We start from the raw sequence: 20663 nt of genomic DNA on the forward strand, positions 1-20663 counted from the left end.
TTGAGGGGGTTAAGTGTTACCCAAAAACAAACAAAAAACAACAAATACTTCTTCAGAATGTGTTTTCTTCCTCCAACCCAATATATAAAAGTGACACATATCTTTTAGTACATGCTTTTCACGTGTTTTTTTAATAAAATTTCTTTCAAGTTTGTTCCTATCTTTTAAAAAAAATTAAAAATTAAAAACATGTAATTAATTTCCTCATCCTCAAGTGACACATATCATTATATAGATTGAGAAGGAGGAATTCCTCCAACGTGATTTAGAGAAAAACTCTTTCTCAATAAAAATCAGACACCAAAATTAGAGTATTCATAAGACACTTGTACTGTTGAATTAGTTATGGACAAAAGCTCACAATAATGCAATGAACATGGAGCATAAAAAAAAAAAAATTTTAAAAAAAATTCTCAAAACACATTAACAAACATACGATCTTTTGATTTAAGAAGAAAGAAATGCATACCAAAAAATTTGGTATACTGCATGCTCTGCGTTGTATACTCCACGAGTAATTTTGGCTAAAGAAATAACTAGTCGTTGTCATACTCAACAATGCGGGAGGATTAGAAGAATCATATGAAGAGAGAGCATAAGATTAAGGTAACCGGTTGGTTACTTTTAAGGGGTAAAATTGTCTTAAAAAAAGTAAAATTACAATTTTGTCCCTCAATTTTTAACCACCCAATTCCTCTCAATTTCATATTCTCACAAGCATATAGTGTTTGTTTGGTTTAACAGTTTTAAAACATGTGATTTGTGTCAACTGAGCATTTAAAATCATATATGTTAAAGTATTGATTAAGTGATTTATCTCTTCCTATCAGCTTAAGCTTTTTGAATAAATATTATTTAACAATATATTCCTTAAAACACATCCTTTCAACTATTGTACAAAAACACGAATTTTTGTTCGCTCCTTCAATTATTGCACTCTCAAATAGAAGACTTTTTTATAATTTTGTTTAAAGATGCATGTTTGGCCTGTGAAATCACGAGACTGAATACACTCAATCACTTGTGAGCAAGTATTAGTACTGTATATCGTTGCTCATGACCAAATGATCAATCAAAGAAGAGTCGGTTCTTTTAAAAACCAAAATTGTCATTTTAAGACAATTTTTCTCTTCTGTTTAAATTTTGGATTGTCCAGTCACTTATGAGATAGGTGGGTCCTATAAAAACTCTCTCATAATTATTATCTGAATTACTCATAACAACAAAATTACATATGCCAATATATGCTTCACGACTTTGTTAAACAAGATTGTAAATGTTTTGAGACTTTGTTGCCGGGCCAAGTTATGACAAGTTATGACAACCAGAATCCCTGTGCATGTTTAAATGTTTCATGATGGTAGTTGTTGGTACCTCAACTCGCCCGAGCTCGACTCATTTCCAACTTTTTTTTTTAATTTTATTCAAAGCGGGAGATCTCATTTACAACTCTAAATAGGTAGATGAGCTCCTGCCAGCTGTGCCATGAAGAAATAAATTTAGACAGAGGGACTGGCCCATTAAGTCCACTGCATCTAATCGCCCAAGAACTAAAGGCCCAAACGGGTGAGCAAAGCCCACGGACAAGTCCAACAATCCAGGCTCACAGTTGAAGCAGTGATAAACTCCACAATAGCAACGAATCATAACTTTCCATATTTCAAGCCCAAGGGAATCGAATTCCCGTATTTTAGCCTTGTTGGCTTGTTCCCATAAATCAACTAAATCAAGCCTCCAACGCCCAAGCTAGAAAGCTATAAAAAAAGGAAGAATAATGCTAAGGATCAGCTAAAATATATATATATATATATATATATATATATATATATATATATATATTATGTAATCTATCCATAAATGGGTGATATGGATGGCTAAAAAGTAATTACCTATAAATACTACATCCATGTCACCCATTACAGATGAATTATGTTTATTCTGTTTAAGTATATTTTTGATTTAAGCATCGGAGTTATTCTCTGCCGACACACTCTGATAAGTTCTTGTACACACTTTTCCTTTATTGCTGGTGTAACTTAACTTGGTGCTTAGCACTTTGAAAACTGTTCTAATAGTTTGGCTTAGCAGTTTTAAAATATGCATTTTGAGAATTTAATAAAAAAAAAAAAAAAAAAAAAAAAAATATGCAGTTAATGAAAACATAATTTTTAAAAATACAATTAAATATTTGGTAAATATGTAAAAGAGTGTCATTTGTGTCAACTGAGCGTATGAGCGTTTAAAATTATATACTTTTAAAAATACACTCTTTTGACTGTTGCACAAATACATGAATTTTTTTTTTTGCATTTTCCAACCAACTTAAAAAAAAAAAAAAAAAAAAAAAAGAAAAAAGGCGCCCCAAATAAAATACTTTTAAATTTTTTTTTAAAAGATGCATGTTAGGCATGTGAATCGTGAGACCAAACGCATTTAATCACCTGAGCACATGTATTAATTTTGTATATCATGTAGGTGTATATAAGTGAATATAGTTAGCAATTATTATCTTGAACTGCAACCGCACCCCATATTAGGTAGAGTAGAGAATAGGTCAGCTTTGTTTGATAACATTTTTTTCTTCTCTTTTGTTTTATATTTTTCGAAATGAAACTATTAACAAACAACTAAATTAACACAAAATACTTAAGACAGCTTTCATCTTTATGGCATATTATAACACTTTTTTCAACAAAAAAACACCATCTAAAAAAACATTAACAAATGGATACATTTTTCCACTTAAGTTGGTGTGCTAAGACGTGTGCTTTTTCTGTGTGTATTTAATTCAGACGAAAACTTTGTTAGACTTAATTTTTCTGGTGTGAAATGGTCGTTGAGAGGAGTTTACTTGTTTTCATCAAAGAGGAATATCAAAGGAATATTACAAAATGGACACCCCATTTCTGCATTCGCGTTAATCGTACGTGTACACGTTTTTGACCCAACATAACATAACCTCAATCTCACACGTTTCATTTTCTTTTGCCATTAATTGACTAAATTATACCAAATCCACATATTCCTCAACCAATCACCTCTTCAAATTTCTCCTTAAAACCATCTCCATTCCTTTTTTTTTTAATAAAAAAAAATGCTAAACTTAGTCTAATCTATAATTCTTTCACAACTTGCTGATACGTATTAGTATGTGATTAAAATGTGTTAATTTTTATTTTTTTTATTTCACATTCTCTTATTTCGTGAGTATTAATCAACACTATAATAAGACAACATTCTCTCACATATTAGAAGAAAACATTTAAAATTAGTATCTATCTCAATTCTCACATGGGTTTAGCCCCATTTTCAAATAACTCTTCTTTCATCCAAATTTTGAACAGAAAAATATTGCACCCCAAATAGGAGAAAGATCAAGAGCCAAAGAAGGATAAGAAGAAGGAGAAAGAAACTAAGGAAGGAGAGCCAGAGCCAAAGAAGAAGGAGAAAGAAAATAAGAAAGAAGAGCCAGAGCCAAAGAAGGATGATGTGGACAAGCTTGTGAGTGCCTACTAGGCCTATAATCCTTACAAGAACGTATAGATTAGTCTGTTGGAAGCGCAGAGAAGTATCCGAACGCTTGTGAAAAAAAAAACAAAAAAGAAGGAAAAGAAGATTATTGTGCGGGTGATTATGTATTTAAATCTTTTCTGTTACTGATCTTCAAGAAGACATGTATGTTAGGTGATGATGGGTTAGCTAATCTTATTAATGTCTTCTGTTGTATGTTGTGGTTTGGAATGTTATATTTTTGGTTTGTGGTTTATATATATATAAACCAATTCCTTGGTGGGATTACTTTGGTCTATCAATTGATGTTCTTCCTGATCCCCTTGTTTATGCTTTCCACCTTTTCTCCTCACATGTTGCTTGTAAAGGCTTTATTGCCCATTACAACCCCATTTTTTCTCCCATGCTTTATTTTTCCAGAGAATTCAGAATTCCTTGGTTTCTCAAATGGAAATATGCCAGAAATCAAGAACAAATTGTAAGACTCTGGTTCCAATGCAAAACCTGGACAATGTCTCCAAAAATTGGTCCCATTGTTAAAAAGGTTGAGCTCATGACTTGCAGATATGATGCCATAATGCCATATTCTGCCCCTTCTCCTCCTCCTGTCCCCAAATATTGTTCGAAAAAGAAGCAATGGATTCAGACCTATCTTGACTCTATTGGTCCTCTCGATAATGAAGAATAATTTGGGTTTTCAAGACTGGCTCCATAACGGCCAGTATAGTTCAGATTCGACAAAGCCAGCTCAGGACGACTGGTTTCAGATTTGGTTCTCCTTGATCTTAGACGGATCACTGTTCATTTATACTTGGAGTTACTGTGCAAAATCACTGTTCACTTTTACTGTTCATGTCCGGACGACACGCGCAGGATTACTGTTCAGATGCACTGTTCACTCACTGTTCAAGATTTGTCTGCCGACACTACAGTGCCGACAATCTACTGTTTCAGATTGATGCTTTCACTATTCAGACTGGCGCCAGACGTGCCTGTACTGTTTAATTTTACTGTTTACTTTTGACCGCATGAACGCGGCTCATGATTGTAATTTTACTTTTTGTTCAGCCTATATAACGGGCTCCCCTTCCCCTTTGTAAGGCAGAGGCATTTGGAGAGGCATTTTGAGAGGTTCTTTGAAACACTCTATCCTCCAGCCATTCCCCTTCAGATTCTTCTTCTTCTGTCCTTACTTCAGTAAATCCGAACGCTTACTCCTGTAAAGGTTTTATCACATAATCTATAACGATTATCTGTTTTCTGAGTTTAAGTTTTATCAACTGCTTTCAATTTCAGTTGTTTATTTTGATTATCGATTGTCATACCGCCACATTGGTCGGTCTCTTTGCTGCCTTGATTATACATCTTCTCTCTCTTTCCCCCCCTGAGTGCATAGTCTTTGTCGTCTCCTATTTTCCCCCAAACTTTCATTGGATCTCTGAGCATCCTTCGAAAAATTTGGCTTATTATTCTGCTATCCTGAAACAAACAGGTTCTGTTTTCTTCAAAACCATCCCGGATAAGATTAACCCCCAGAAAACAGTTTACCACAATGTTTATTTCAAGAAAGTTATTTTGGAAAAAGAATGGGGTAATCACCCTTCTGATTCCAGGTCCCTTAACGGGTTCAACATCCCCTGTAATTATTATGATTACGTGGATGCCTTTTTCAAATTTCTGCTTCATCAAACCTCGAAATTTGAACATTCTTAGTTTGTCAGTTTTGATAAAGATTTCTATGGTATCCTCCCTCTCTGGTTCTCCAGGTGGTGGAACCAATTTGGTTGTCTCCCTGATATCCTCCCCCTCCAACTTGTTGATGCCTTTCAAATATTCAAAGGTCATTACAAGGTTGATTCCTATGGAGCAAAGTTTTCTACTATGCTTCATTTTGTTAAAAAATTCAAGATTCCTTGGATTCTGAGATGGCAATACCACCTCTCGGAAGACAAAATTCAAAGACATTGGTATATCAAATGGTGGGATAAATGCTCACTAAATGATTCCATTGTCCTTGCTGTTAAAGACATGGTTCACGCTCCCAAGGCCCTTCCTGCCCCAAAGGCGTCTGCCCTGTCCAATTTGCTGATTCCCCCTAGTGCTTTCTCTTCTCCAAAACGAGAAAAAGAAAGTTCCCCTGCTTCCTCCCATTCGGCTTCTTCAAGCTCTTCAAAGAAGAATTCTTCCAAGAAGAAAGAAATGATTGAAGCCTTGCTTGCTGCCCTGGATAATTTGGAAGATGACGAAGACGAGACGTCTAAGCCATCTGCAGAAAAGCCCATCCAGGTTCCTCCATATTTTGAAGACTCACAGGACTACTACCCCTACCCAGGGGCTGAAGACATGTGAATGGTTGGGTCCCTAACGGCCCTCATATTTCAAGTTTTATCTAGCCTTCCAAACGGCTAGTTTTCTCAGGTTTTCCCAAAAACTGGCTCCATAACGGCCAGTATAGTTCAGTTTCGACAAAGCCAGCTCAGGACGACTGGTTTCAGACTTGATTCTCCTTGATCTTAGACGGATCACTGTTCATTTATACTTGGAGTTACTGTGCAAAATCACTGTTCACTTTTACTGTTCATGTCCGGACGACACACGCAGGATTACTGTTCAGATGCACTGTTCACTCACTGTTCAAGATTTGTCTGCCGACACTATAGTGCCGACAATCTACTGTTTCAGATTGATGTTTTCACTGTTCAGACTGGCGCCAGACGTGCCTGTACTGTTTAATTTTACTGTTTACTTTTGACCGCATGAACGCGGCTCATGATTGTAATTTACTATTTTTACTTTTTGTTCAGCCTATATAACGGGCTCCCCTTCCCCAAATCCCTTAGAGGCATTTGGAGAGGCATTTTGAGAGGTTCTTTGAAACACTCTATCCTCCAGCCATTCCCCTTCAGATTCTTCTTCTTCTGTCCTTACTTCAGTAAGTCCGAACGCTTACTCCTGTAAAGGTTTTATCACATAATCTATAACGATTATCTGTTTTCTGAGTTTAAGTTTTATCAACTGCTTTCAATTTCAGTTGTTTATTTTGATTATCGATTGTCATACCGCCACATTGGTCGGTTCTACTGCTTTGATTTAAACTGCTTATTTTCTGCATCTATTATCACCTCCCCTCATCCCCTGCATCTATATGCATACTGCGCTTCCACCTTTCCCCCTCCCATGGTATCAGAGCCGTGAGAGTTGTCGGTCTCTTTGCTGCCTTGATTATACATCTTCTCTCTCTTTCCCCCCCTGAGTGCATAGTCTTTGCCTCCTCCTTTTTATTTACCCCCTGTTAACCTTTCTCTGTGTCGTTAGACGGTAGTCTGCCACCCCGTCACCTTTGTTGTAAGGAACGGTAGTTCACCACCCCGTCACTACAGTAGTCGAGGTATCTGTAAGTCCCGCTTAAGCCTGGGTTGGCGTTAGGGCGTGAAGAAGAGCTGTGGGCTAGGCCAAGGGTATGTGTGAATAGTTCTGGTTTCAGCTGAGGGCTAGGCCAAGGGTATGTGCAGATAGTCTAGTGTCTTTAGGAAGTTTTTCAGTGAGTGAGTACCTAGGATGAGATCCTTTAAGACTTCACCCAGTGAGTGATTTTGAGTTTAGTCTGTGTGTCATAATGTGGAGATCTAATTCTTCTGTTAGCTCTAATTCCAGTTTGCCACCGGACGTGGTTAACTATGAAAATATTTTGGTTGATGGTGATAATGATTTCAGTAAGTGGAACATTCCCAAGCTGGACGCTAGGGATGTCTACAATACTACTTGGTTTCAATCTTCTTTTAAGATTCAATATTCTGTCAAAACTGTTGAACAGACCTTTCCGGTCTCGGGTAATAATCAGACTATTACCTTGTTCAGCAAGCGTTTAGTTAACGATGCCTCTAATCTTGATTACATCCAACAATACATGGATGGATATGTTAAAATCAATTTTGCTGATTTGGGATATTCAAATAGAATTGAACGTCCCTTGTTGATTAACGAACGAAGGAATTCTTTTGCGGGTTCAACGACCTCAGAAGGACTCCGTCGTAGAGATAAAGATGTCGACAAATCCCTTAACGATTCTCCTCATCTTCATCCCACTGTTAATCCTGGTTTGAAACTCAAAGGAATTTCTACCGATTCCCAAGTTTCATCTGCTTTTTATTCTATGAAAAATCATCCCCTAACGGATGACGATCGTGGATCTCTCTCTCCCTCTGCTTCTGATTTTGTTGCTCCTATTCCTTCTGATTTTCCCCATCAGTGTAATGTTATCACTGCTCATATCAGAGATTTCTTCTCTGTCATTGATTGGTCTGCTTTGAACAAAGATTTTTCTTCAAAAGAAAATCGTGAGTTGCGGCATGCTTACCGTGCCAAATATTCTCAAAAGGAACGAGATCGTATCAAGGTCCAATGGGCTGAAGCTATGATCGAGTCCCAGACTCACATTTTGTTTTTCGATTTTCTTCAAAAACATTTTCCGGACGAAAATGATTTGAACGTTGTCAAAAAGAAGTTTGTCAAAGAGGATAAATCTGTCATCAGATCTTCCTATCCTCCCACTGAAAACACTCTTCTTGATGTCAACAATATGGTTGTTAAATGTTCCCCTTTCAAAACTCATGATAACGACCCTATCACTAACGATAGGAGAATCATCGAGCAAAACAATTTTGTTTCCCATTCTCTCCATATCATAGGACAACAGTTAGATCGGATTGAAGAAAAACTTCCCTCTTCTTCCTCTGATTTAAAGATTTCCTCTGTTCCCCCAAAGATTGAAAAACCACTGATTTCTCTCCCTGATTTAAAGAAATCCCCTGGTTTAAAAACCACTTCTCAGAAGAACACTGAGAAAGTGAACAAATTGCTTGCAGAACTGACTGAGTTAAAGACGACTCGAGCCAGTACCTCTGGTCAGAATTTTGCCATGGAAAAAGCTTTTTCATCTGATTCTGAATCCTCTGCTGATTCCACTGATTCTGACATCAAAGTTCTTGAACAAAACTTTGGTAAGATTGAAATGGAGCCAAAACTCCAAAGGATCTTTGACGGATCTAGAACTTTCAATCAGACAAAGAATTTTTATCCAAAACCTACCCCTCCTGATTTACAATTTGAGGAAAGGTTTTTGCAAACCCAGTTTTCTGTTTCTGCTCATAAGCTGTATGAATGGAATATTGATGGCTTGTCTGAGCAAGAACTGCTCAACAAGATGAATCATATGGCCATGGTTGCTAATGCCTACATCTCAAACCACAGTAAAAGCCAGACTGATATTGTGGATTTACTTGCTACTGGTTTTTCTGGAACCCTTCGAAATTGGTGGGATAATTATCTCACTGAAGATAGAAGAAACCAGATCAGGAAAGCAGTAAAGTGTGATGAGGAAGGTATACCCATTTTCAATGAGGACGTTGGCATGGGTGAACCTGATGGTGTTAACACCTTGATTTATACAATTATCAAGAATTTTGTTGGAACTCCCTCCAACATTACTTCTCGTATTTCTGATTATTTGAACAATCTTCGATGCCCTACTATGTCTGATTATAGATGGTATCAAGATGTTTTTCTTTCCCGTGTTATGATGAGGTCTGATAGCCAAAAACCTTATTGGAAAGAAAAGTTTATTGATGAATTGCCTTCATTATTTGCTCACAAGGTTAAAGATGAATTGATCAGTACTAACACTGGTCTTATTGATTTTGAAAGATTAACCTATGGAGATTTGTTCTCCACAGTGAAAAAACTTGGTATTAAGATGTGCATCGATCAAAAAATGATCCGACAGCAGCTTAAGAACGCCAAGAAAGCTAAGTATGAAATGGGAAATTTCTGCGAACAATTCGGTTTGCCTCCTATTGCTCCTTCAAAGAAGCATAAGAAGAAAACCAGAAAAGATTTCGTGAAATCTTCCCCTCCATATTACAACAGATCTAAGACAAGAAAATTTAACAAACCTAAATTTTCTAAGTCTAAGTCTCCCAAACGGAGCAAGAGTTCTAAGTTTGAAAAATATTTTTCAAAAGATAAATGTTTTAATTGTGGAGAAGCAGGACACTATGCTGACAAGTGCCCTAAACCTCCCAAAAAGATTAAACAAGAGATTAATGCTTTAAACATCAAGGACGATGAAAAGCAAAAGATATTCAGAATTTTCCAAAACAATGGTTTTTCTGATTATTCTTCCAATGATGATCTTCCATCCTCTTCGGATTCTGATTATCATCCTGATTCTTCTGTTTATGAAAACTGTTATAAATTTGAGAACTGTGCTGGTTCTTGCTGCAACACAAAAACTTGTTCAATGATGTCCAAATCAGAAGAGCAAGAAGATTTGCTTTTAACTTTGATTTCAAAAATTGATAATCCTGAGTTAAAAGAAGAGTATCTTAAAAAACTTAAGAAACTCATGTTAAAAGGTTTTGAAAAACCAGCTAGTTCCAAGATCTCTCTTGAAGACACTTTGAAACGTTTTTCAAACCCGAAAAACAAAGTGCTTACTGTCTCAGAATTGCAGCATGAGATCAGTAACATCAAGAAAGATATTGTGAAATTGCAGACTGACCTGCAAGCTGTGAAAACTGAAAACAAAGATTTACAACAACAGCTCCTGCTGTTAAATCTTAACAAATGTTTTCCAGAAAGTGCTTCCAGTAACGAAGACAATAAAATTTCTGAGCATGATGATGAGGCTGAATCCACCCATAAACCTCTCTCTGATGAGGTTAAGGTTGTCAGTATGATTAGTAAAGTTATTCCTCCCAAATGGTATTCAAAAGTTCATATCCGTATTTCTGATGAATATTCTTTTGATGCTATTGCTTTAATTGATTCTGGTTCTGATTTAAATTGCATCCAGGAAGATTCTGTTCCTGAGAAATATTTTGAACCTTCCGCTCAAAGATTAAATTCTGCTAGTGGAAACAAGTTGCATATCAAATATGAACTCAGTAACGTTCATGTTTGTCAAAATGATGTTCATTTTCATACTAATGTTGTTCTTGTTAAAAACATGAAAGAAAAAGTAATTCTTGGCATGCCTTTTCTTTCTTTGCTTTATCCTTTTTCTGTTGATGAAATTGGTGTTTCAACTGTCAAGTTTGGTGCTAATATCCAGTTCCAATTTGTTTCCAAATTTGAGATTGATATTAATAGGTTGATTAATAGGTTTTCAGGATTAGAGTCTGATGAGTACCCCACTCCCATTAGGACTTTATCTTGTTTAAACACACCCCCTGACGGTCGTGTTTTACCTACTGTTCATACCTGCACCCAGCACATGGCGCATATTATTATAACTGTTTTACTTTGCATCAAAATAATTTTAAAATTATTTTGTGATATTTTAAAGATTTTTGCATCTTTATTCCTGATTTCTTTCCTTTTGAAATTTTGCAGTGCCACCATGGCAAGCAAAAAAGATAAAGAGAAAGTCACTTCCAAGGCTCTGACCATCAAGTCAGAGTCTTCCATTGTTCCTACTGCTTCCCCATTGCCATTTTCATCTGTTGCCCTAACCAACAGATTTACTCCTTTTAATCCTGGTTCCCAGGTTTCTTACTCCAGCACTCTTGCTGCCCCCTATGATCCCTTTGCGGATCCTTCCCAGAAACCCTCCGTCAAGTACGACCGGACGTCGTCAAAATACATGACCCTCCCCTACTCCCAAAATATATATATATATATATATATTATATTGGGACGGAGGACGGACGCAGAGTTTAATATAGGCTGGGGCCAAGTGCCAAGAAATTGTGTTGTAGGGGGCTGAATATGCCAAAAAAAAAAAAATTCCTTAAAAATTATTTGGTCACCCCCTTCCATCCTCCCTCTATATATATATAATGGGAGAAAAAAAAGAAGAGTGAAACAGAGATTTGAACCAACTCTTCTTTAGTCCAAATTTTGAACAGAATTAATGTTCCCACCAAATATGAACAAGACTTTAGAGACAACTAGGTAGCTATGACAGATTAGGATTTTAATTATTAAGGATTATGTTAGCAAGAGAAACAACAAGGAAAGTCAAACAAGAGTAAGTTAAACATCTAGGTTTCCTCTACAAACTTACTTGCTTTTTACTGTTATGTGAGTAAGAAATTATTTTCTTAACAATTTTTTTTTTTTTTTAATTCAATCTATTAAATTTACATCTATTTTTGAGACATTCTCTTCTTTCAAATTGGGTTGGAAAAATTTGCTTCAACCGAATATATTAAATTTATCACATGAATGTTTAATAAAGTATATGAGAATTACATGTATTTTATAAAATAAACTGGTGATAATTTGTGTGAGTCAATTTGGAGGAAACTTTAATTTGTCCATTTAAATTTGAACACCAAAACTTGGAGAACGGTAGCTAGCGAGCTGAGCTGCTAGTGGCCAAAACATTCAAATGGTATATTAATTTCCTTTGTTCAAAGTCTTTAGAGGGAACTTGGATATTAAAGTTGATGTATAACAAATGTGATAAGAGTGAGGAGAAGGATCCTATGAAATGGAAGGGATTCATTTAGTTGTTTTAAGAGGCATTTTTGTTGTCTAGTTAAGTGAAATTCTAGGGTTTTTTTCTTTTCTCTCTAGCGCCTCCAGCCAGAGAAAAGAACGACTTGGGGTGGGAAGAATCGGCTGACCTATTTCTTCCCACCCCTCCTTTCCTCTCCTTCCCTCTTCTATCTCTCTTCCTCTCTCTCTCTATTATGCCTCTCACCGGTGATTGTTTTTCTCCGGTTTTATCCATCGCCTTATGCGATTTATCCCATCTCTGCCAAGAATCCCAACACCAGCCTCTCCTCTGACGCTCCTCCGCCTCCTCTAAGCCGCGGCTTTAGCCTTTTTGTTCGGTTTTGTCGTGGGACTATGATTTGGATTCTTCGCAGTCCGATCTCGTTTCCCATGGCAGCCCTACCACCTATCACGCCCATCCACCATCGTCTCCAGCTTCATCTCCTCCCTCCGCCGCGTCTCAACCATCTTCACCGCTGGGGTTGCTGATTTTTGGTTTAGGAGATTTTATTATGCTTGTATTTGTTGTCTCTTTGTATTTCCTTGTGTTTTTCTGCTCACTGTGTTCATTTTCTGGACTAAATCCTTGATCTGGCCTTTGTTTGTATTTTTGACAGAGATCTTCTCCTTTCCGACTACTGATGGTCGGCTGTGTTGTTCTTTTCCGACCACTGATGGTCGTGTCGGCTACCCTTTGGGGTGTTCCGTTTACGGAATTTTGCCGTTTACTACAGCCTTTTTTGGCTGTTTCGGTTCGCTTGATGGGCCAAGTCATTTATTTGACTCATTCCCAACTGTTACTAGAATTTCTCTGTCGTTTTCGTCTTTAGTTTGTTTTGGGTCTATTGTTGGGGAGCCCACCCCTTTTTCGTTTTTAGGATCGTTCCCTCTTTTTTCCTTTTGGATTAGGAGTGGAAATGATCCTTCCCTGTAACCCTTTCCTTATTCAATTTAAAAAAAAAAAAAAAAAAAAAAGGCATTTTTGTCCAAAAAAAATAAAATGGCAAAATTGCCCTCCTAAAAACATTTAACTTGTTTCTCTCCATGTCAAATGAAATGGAGAGAATCTAAGTCCAGTGATAAATGAAGGAAACTTTTCGAGATTCGTGTCCTTTCCCGTGCTTTCTTAACGTTTTACTAAGCCCAATAGCCATAACATTTTATAATGGCGGCCTAATGATTGCAATTGTGCATTGCTTTCGAAATGGATTAGGAAACTACAAACAATAAAAATAATGTAAAATTAAGGTTGAATCAAGATATGTAAAATGTTATTTTTTATTTTTCCTTTTTGTCTACAAGGAGGTCACTTAAGGGTAAAAAGGAGGTCAAAAGAGAGGTATATTAATATTACATCACATGACAAATGAAAGTCCTTATTCAATGGCACATTTACTACAATCAAGCCAATTGATCATTCTTTCCCTGGCCTTCCTTGCTCAAAATCCCTTGATTACCTCTGGCAATTCTTTCTACTGATCAATTGTTGGAGACTTGGAGTGGACATCTTCCACTTTCTAGCAAAACATACGCTTACGGGACCAAAAAAGAAATCTAGACAAGTATGTTAAGCTGATTATATCGATCAAAAGTTCATAATGTAGCAGAACATAACAAGAAATTGGGACACCAGCTTAAGCAATTATAACAGTCGGAACCCTTGTCATTTTTCGTTGATAGACCAAAAAGCAAGTTGCACCAAAGGCTACAACCATCCCTACTATTGAGATGAAGAGCGTGGTTAGTCCAAACATCAACCTTCTAGGTAATGAACCGAGAAAGTCCTTTTTTGTGTAACGAGATGTGAAGATTGACAAGAAAATTAATATTGAAGTTGAAGAGGATATCAACGCTATTGAATCCAATAGGAAGAATACTAAAAACCAATTATGTTCCATAAAGATAGGAGTTCCCTTTCCTTGATTATTGCCGCCTGGTACAGTGAAGGTTGCAACGAAAACCACAGTGGCAATCAGTGTTGCCACAAGCATGCAACACATTGTTGTGCCCCTCATCCACTTTTCACCATCTTTATGTAACTTTTCATGTGTTTTTGTAAATAAATCCTTGGGTGTTTGTCCTTTTGAATTCTCTACCTTCAAGAATGCAAGGGGGCACAATCTTTTCAATCTCCTACAATAACTGAGCTATAAATTGAGCAGTGAAATTGCCACTAATATATATATACTAGATAAAGGAAGTTGCAATAATATTAACACATCTTAAACCATAATAACTCTCTCTGAATTTGAAGGACTGCTCCTGATACGATATTTAGTCTATCTACTGGAGCCAATTCTCCAGCTAAATGCAGCATGTTGTTCTCTTTTTTGTCACAATTGGCTGCAATCATATCCTTAAAAACGCCAATCTCATGTATTAGGTTGAATACACTCTCTTACCGATATCAAATAGATATGTGAAATATATTTTGATCGTTTTCATCAACCATCCATATGAGGTCAGGATCAGAACGTATAAGTATGGTTAGAAATTCAACATTCCCCAACTCCGCAGCAGTAAAAATTGTAGAGAAATATTTGTGAAACTACTTCAATGGCAACTTTCGAACCTTCTCTCAAATGTCTTCCACTAATTGATGGGCGAACGTACACATCAATGCTTTGTGATAGACCCCTTTAAAACCTAAGATTAAGAAAAGAATCTATTCAAAAAAATTGTAAAAATTTATTTATTCTATATACATTGTTTTAACAAGATCAATAATCTGGAATTTTCTTTGAAAAAAATAAGATAATGTAATTGATTAAATGGATGCAGTTATTTATGTCCTAGCTAGTTGTGGTGGATATAATGTAATTGATTAAGAGATCTGTTAGAATATATTCAAATCAAATAAGTAGGGACCCTAAAAAATATAAATCAATCATTGAGATCTTACACTAGATATTGATTTTTCAATCATTTCATTTTTTTACTTACACAAGATTATTTCTTGGGATCAACCTATTGATTTTTCGACTTTGTGATATGGCATTTAAAATCACCAATAGATCAAAATTTATAATAATCATCTCAAATTCAATAGTAATTTTAAATGACATATCACATTTGGGATGACTCTAGGAGGACTTAGTCCTACTTATATTACTTTGATTTGTCTATCATTCTATTTTTTTTTTTATCCTTGATAGACCCCTACAGGATTTGTAATGAATTCTATATTAGTTTGACTTGAATAGTGATTTATTTTTCCATTACCCCTTGATACTAGATTTTAATTTGAAAAGCTATTAATTAACTATTAATCATATCAAGCGAAATCTAAATGGCGTAGCCCACCACCTAGAGAAGGAAAAGCGTTATCTATTAGTGAGGAACATAGCCTTAAATAAGAAAGTCCCCCAATTTATTTTTAATATTATCTCTGTAGATGTGTTTGAAATGTTTTTATAATAATAGATTGGCTTGATTTCTTTTAAAAAAAAAAAAATCAAAACACAATGAGATCTGTTAGAATATATTTAGATCAAATAAGTAGGGACCCTAAAAAATATAAATCAATCATTGAGATCTTACACTAGATATTGAGATCTTACACTAGATATTGATTTTTCAATCATTTTATTTTTACTTACACTAGATTATTTCTTGGGATCAACATATTGATTTTTCGAGTAATTATATAAGTAGAATTAGAGTTTCTCTAGAGTCCTCCCAAATAGGATGTGGCATTTAAAATTACCAATTGATCAAAATCCAATAATAATCATCTCAAATTCAATAGTATTTTTAAATGGCACGTCACATTTGGGATGACTGTAGAAGAACTCTAGTCCTACTTATATTACTTTGATTTTTCTATCATTCTATTTTTTTTTTTTTTTTTAATCCTCGATAGACTCCTACAGGATTTGTAATGAATTCTATATTAGTTTGACATGAATAGTAATTTATTTTTCCATTACCCCTTGATACTGGATTTTAATTTGAAAAGCTATTAATTAACTATTAATCATATCAAGCGAAATCTAAATGGCATAGCCCACCACCTAGAGAAGGAAAGTGTTAACTATTAGTAAGGAATATAGCCTTAAATAAGAAAGTGCCCCAATTTATTTTTAATATTATCTCTGTAGAACGTTGTGTTTGAAATGTTTTTATAATAATAGACTGGCTTGATTTCTTAAAAAAAAAAAAAAAAAAATCAAAACACAATGAGATCTGTTAGAATATATTCAGATCAAATAAGTAGGGACCCTAAAAAATATAAATCAATCATAAAAATATCATAATATAGAATTCTAACAAGTTCAATGGAATATTCAAATTAGGAGTCTTTTGGGATTAGATGTCTTTCTATATATATATATATATATATATATATATATAGAAAGAGAGAGAGCATTTCTATATAGAGAATGAGAGAGAAAAAGACAGAAAAAGAGAGATATATATGATTATGCAAGGAGAGAGTTTGGGTTGGAGAAAAACTAACAGGAGCCTATGCATCTTTCCCAGACTGACATCTGACTTCTAATCCCAATTTCAAAAGGTTTCCTTGCCAACTGTTCCAATGCTATACACCCATTTTCATCCTCGGCGGTTGCTAATGTTGGAGCCTTTTTCAGAATTGCTTTTGCAATATCTGTTCACCAAAACAATACATTAATTTGAAGTAAATGATTCAGTAACCTTATGAAATTTCAATGAGCTAATTGTCTAAAACTCACAATCAATGAGATGTAGGACGTACCATACAAATCGCAGAAAATAACATGGAAAAGGAGCTTAATGCGTTCATCCTAAGTCAATTCTTCCAAATTTGTCACATGGTATAGATACAACACCATGTCTCTATGTCTGTGCCTAGCTGCTATGAGAAGTGGTAGATAGTTTTGTTTATTTCGGATCATTGGAGGCTTATCGTTCTTCTCCACCATCGTCTTAGCAATTTTCACATTTCCTGACAGAGCAGTAATGACAAGGGCTGTATCTCCATTGGCGTTTTCAAATTCCAACTGTTTTACACTCTTATAGTTCAACAGTTCTTGTACAAAAGCTGTCTATTTTGCTGCAATTGCAACTTGAAGAGCATTCATTTGCTGCTGTGATATGGGCACTTCCCATGTAGCGGCATCTTGATATTCCTTACGGATGTGTTTAACACTTTGCCAATCACCTTTTATTGCAGCTCGATGGAGGCAATCTCTTATATTGTTAAGAATAGATAATTGAGATCTTAGCTCCCTTGAAATTTTTCGAAGTAGCTAGCATAAATATTACTAGAATATTTCGGTGATAAATCATGACAGTTAGATAAGAAGCTGGAAGAATTAAATATGATGGATAAAGTCCACTTAACACTCCCAAACTACCACCTCAATGACAATCTACCCTCAAATTATTAATTGCAACAATTTACCCTCCAAACTACCAAAACAATGACAATGTACCCCCTAATGTTAGCAAAATGACGAAATTACCCCTATAAAATTTTCAATAAGACAAAAATACCCTTAAAATTAGAAAAAAAAAATTAAATTTTTGTATTTTTGTTTTTATTTTAGTAAGGGTAATTTCGTCATTTTTTAAAAACTTGGGGTACATTGTCATTGTTTTGGTAGTTTGGGGGCTAAATTGTCGCAATTGATAGTTTTAGAAGTAAATTGTCATTGAGGTAGTAGTTTGAGGGGGGTTAAGTGGACTTTTCAAATATATTTTATGGGGGAATTTCTATTCGTACGTATCTACAATAACTGTTTTCTTTTTCCCTTCTTCTTTTCACACCCGCGTTTCAGATTTTTTCTTTTCTTTTCTTTTCTTTCTTTACCTGTGTCTTTGTTGGTCAATAACAGACGCTTAGCAGAAAATTTAACGATGCAGTATTTGGAAGTTGGAAAGAAAGAAACAAATAAAAACATACCATTTAGAACACTTTTCCCTATATTCTATGTTAGAATATTTTTATATTTTCTTCTAAGATTTATTCTCTTTCCTTAGTAATTGTAGAGTTTACTTGTTCATCACTTATAAAAGTTATAATGGATAAATAGAGTTACTTAAAAAAAATAAAATAAATAATAATAATAATAATAACAAAATTGAGAGTTACTTAATATTGTTCAATATACTTCAATACAATCAAGATATAGCCCATCATTGTTTCTCCGTTTCCATTGTCTTTCTTCTCTTTTATTCTCTTCTTTTATAATTCTCATTAAATATTTCTACATACTATCAAATCCACTTTTTCGTGGCTTTCCACAAAGTCTTTGACGTTTTCTTGGTGTTCTCTTTGACAATTTTCTAGTAGTCCACACGCTACCATGTGCCTTCACTTGCACGATCAGTCTCTTCTTAGCCTTTTTCGGACCAAATTCTGGAAATTTAAAACCAGCATCAGGTCTACAAGGTACACAAGGTACAAACCTATAAAATAAAAACTAGTGGCTCATATTCTCTCAAATATAGAAAATCGAAGCAAACCCTATCCCGCAAGTACATCGTTTGAATCAATAGAGAAATTTTTCTTTTGTATCTGTATAAATAGATATTATTACATTCCAATTCTTTCCTGTACCTCCCAAGGAAAATCTCGAATTGGATCCCAAATTGACGAGTTAATGTGAGCTTTCCCATGCAGTTATGCACTCTTAGAATAGGAATTCATTTTTTTGAAAGATCCTGACTTTCATGCTTTGATGGGTCTCCAAGATCCCTTTGATGACCTATGTTGTGCACGGTAACAACATGCAGAATCTGAATAACAGGCAGGGTCTCCAAGATCCTTTTGATGACCTATTCCCTCACCCGCTGTCACTATACTTCTTTTCTAGTGTTGCAATCCAGCCTAGTCAAACTTAGCATGTTCGGACTCAACTTTTTAAATTTGTATACGATCTCAAGCTCGGTTTTAAGCTTCAAGCCATGAATTCAAGCTCTCCCTTTTTTCGCAAAGCGTCGAGCTCGGCTTGAACGTGATGAGCACTTATCGAATAAACGAGCTCAAGTCGATTTCGAGCCTAAACAGAAAGCAAGACATCAAGAAAGTGAAATAACAAAAACATAACATAATCGAAATCGACAAAGAATGGTTCCTGTCGATTTTTTGCTCTGTTTTCTGAGAACCCAATCAGAGAGCAAGACTTCATGAGAGTAAAATAAAAGGAAAAATCATTCAAAATCATGGATAAATGAGAAAAAAAGACGTGTTTTTCTTATGGGAAAATTACAGTTTACTCCTTTAAAGTTGACAGCGTTTTTCAATTCGAATATCAAAGTTTCAATTTTTGCAATCCACCCCCACGAAGTTTCAATTTTTTTCAATTCGACCAATATTATCCCAAAATTCCCATATTGCCCCTAATTTTTATTTTTATTTAAAAAAAAAAAAAAAAAATTGGGGGTGCAAAAATGGCCAGATGGGCAAAGGGGTGGCTACAATTTTTTTTAAAAAAAAAATTATAAAAAATAAAAATAAATAAAAATTAGGGGCAATATAGGAAGTTTTGGATACAATTGGTCAAATTGCAAAAATTTGGAACTTTGGTGGGTGGATTGCAAAAATTGAAATTTTGGTATTCGAATTGAAAAACCCTGTCAACTTTAAGAGGTAAAGTGTAATTTTTCCATTCCTCTTTCTTTTTTTCTCGATTTTGTCATGGCACAAAACTTTGTGTAAGAGTGATAGCGAGCAAGAGTAACAAAAGGTACAAAGATAGGCGGAGAGGCTATGAAGTTGAAGGAGAAATAGAGATTCGCCATTAAAGCGCAGTGCAACTAGGATTTTAGGAGAAAGCACTCAAAACTCAAATTTCTTTTAATCTTTTTGCAAGAAACTGAAGAGAGTAGCCGAGTAACTTGGACAAAGTAGCAAAATAAAATATCAACAACAAAACAACATATTTGACAGTAAGAGGATGGCTTGTACGAGTGAACCCATAAGTGGCCTTCATCATCCTCTTGACAAATCTTGAGAGTACTACCAGAAAAAAGTAGCGGAGGAACACACCATTGCAGACATCCTCGAGAAGACACTACTTGGCGCATGAAAAACATGCTCCGGCACGCAAAAATCTGTTGGTTGATTAGCACAGAAGCAATGGAAAGCGGAGAAGCCAACCGAAACAAGTATATCTGAGTATAAAGAACTAGATCTAAAATAAAGCCACCAAACACAGAGACTACAAAAAAGACATTGATGATTGCTACTATGGGAGGAAGAGGGAGAGGGTTCCCTCCTGTGTTTTTTCTCGTGTTTTTTTTATATGAAAAATGTCAAGTGTTTTCAACTTTTCATAGTTCTAGTCTTCTAGATAAATATTATCTACTAAAAATCAGATGAAAGAAATAAGGATTAATTTCCTTTTTTGTTGTTTTAAAAAATAGGGTTAAATGCAATTTTATTACTTTTGGTTAAGGCCAAAATCAAATAGCCCCTCAATTTATTGTAGAGATCCATTAAAAATTTGAACAGCAACCGGACAGAATTATTAATATTTTTAATAATTACATATACAGGTTGTAACACTTTTTAAAAATGAGAAAGTTGTTTGATTATGACCTTAGGTTCCTTAACAACAAGGATTAAAATTGCATTTAATCCTTAAAGAAATAATACACAAATGGTACCTTAATAATAGTTAAAAATAAAAATCGTACATTTGTCTAAATTTCGTCCAAAAATT

General features: G+C 35.1%; 1 protein-coding gene across 1 annotated transcript; it reads right to left on the bottom strand.

Moving 5' to 3' along the window:
- Nucleotides 1-13441: 13441 nt before the first annotated feature.
- Nucleotides 13442-14467, bottom strand: LOC132168865 (ankyrin repeat-containing protein ITN1). The gene is given in 2 exon segments (XM_088512412.1): nucleotides 13442-14142; nucleotides 14232-14467. Coding segments are annotated over 2 exon segments (747 nt in total). The 5' UTR covers nucleotides 14366-14467; the 3' UTR covers nucleotides 13442-13529.
- Between the last annotated feature and the right edge of the window lie 6196 nt (nucleotides 14468-20663).

Source organism: Corylus avellana, chromosome 1 (genome assembly GCF_965113065.1).
Source record: "Corylus avellana chromosome 1, dhCorAvel1.hap1.2, whole genome shotgun sequence".
NCBI lineage: Eukaryota > Viridiplantae > Streptophyta > Magnoliopsida > Fagales > Betulaceae > Corylus > Corylus avellana.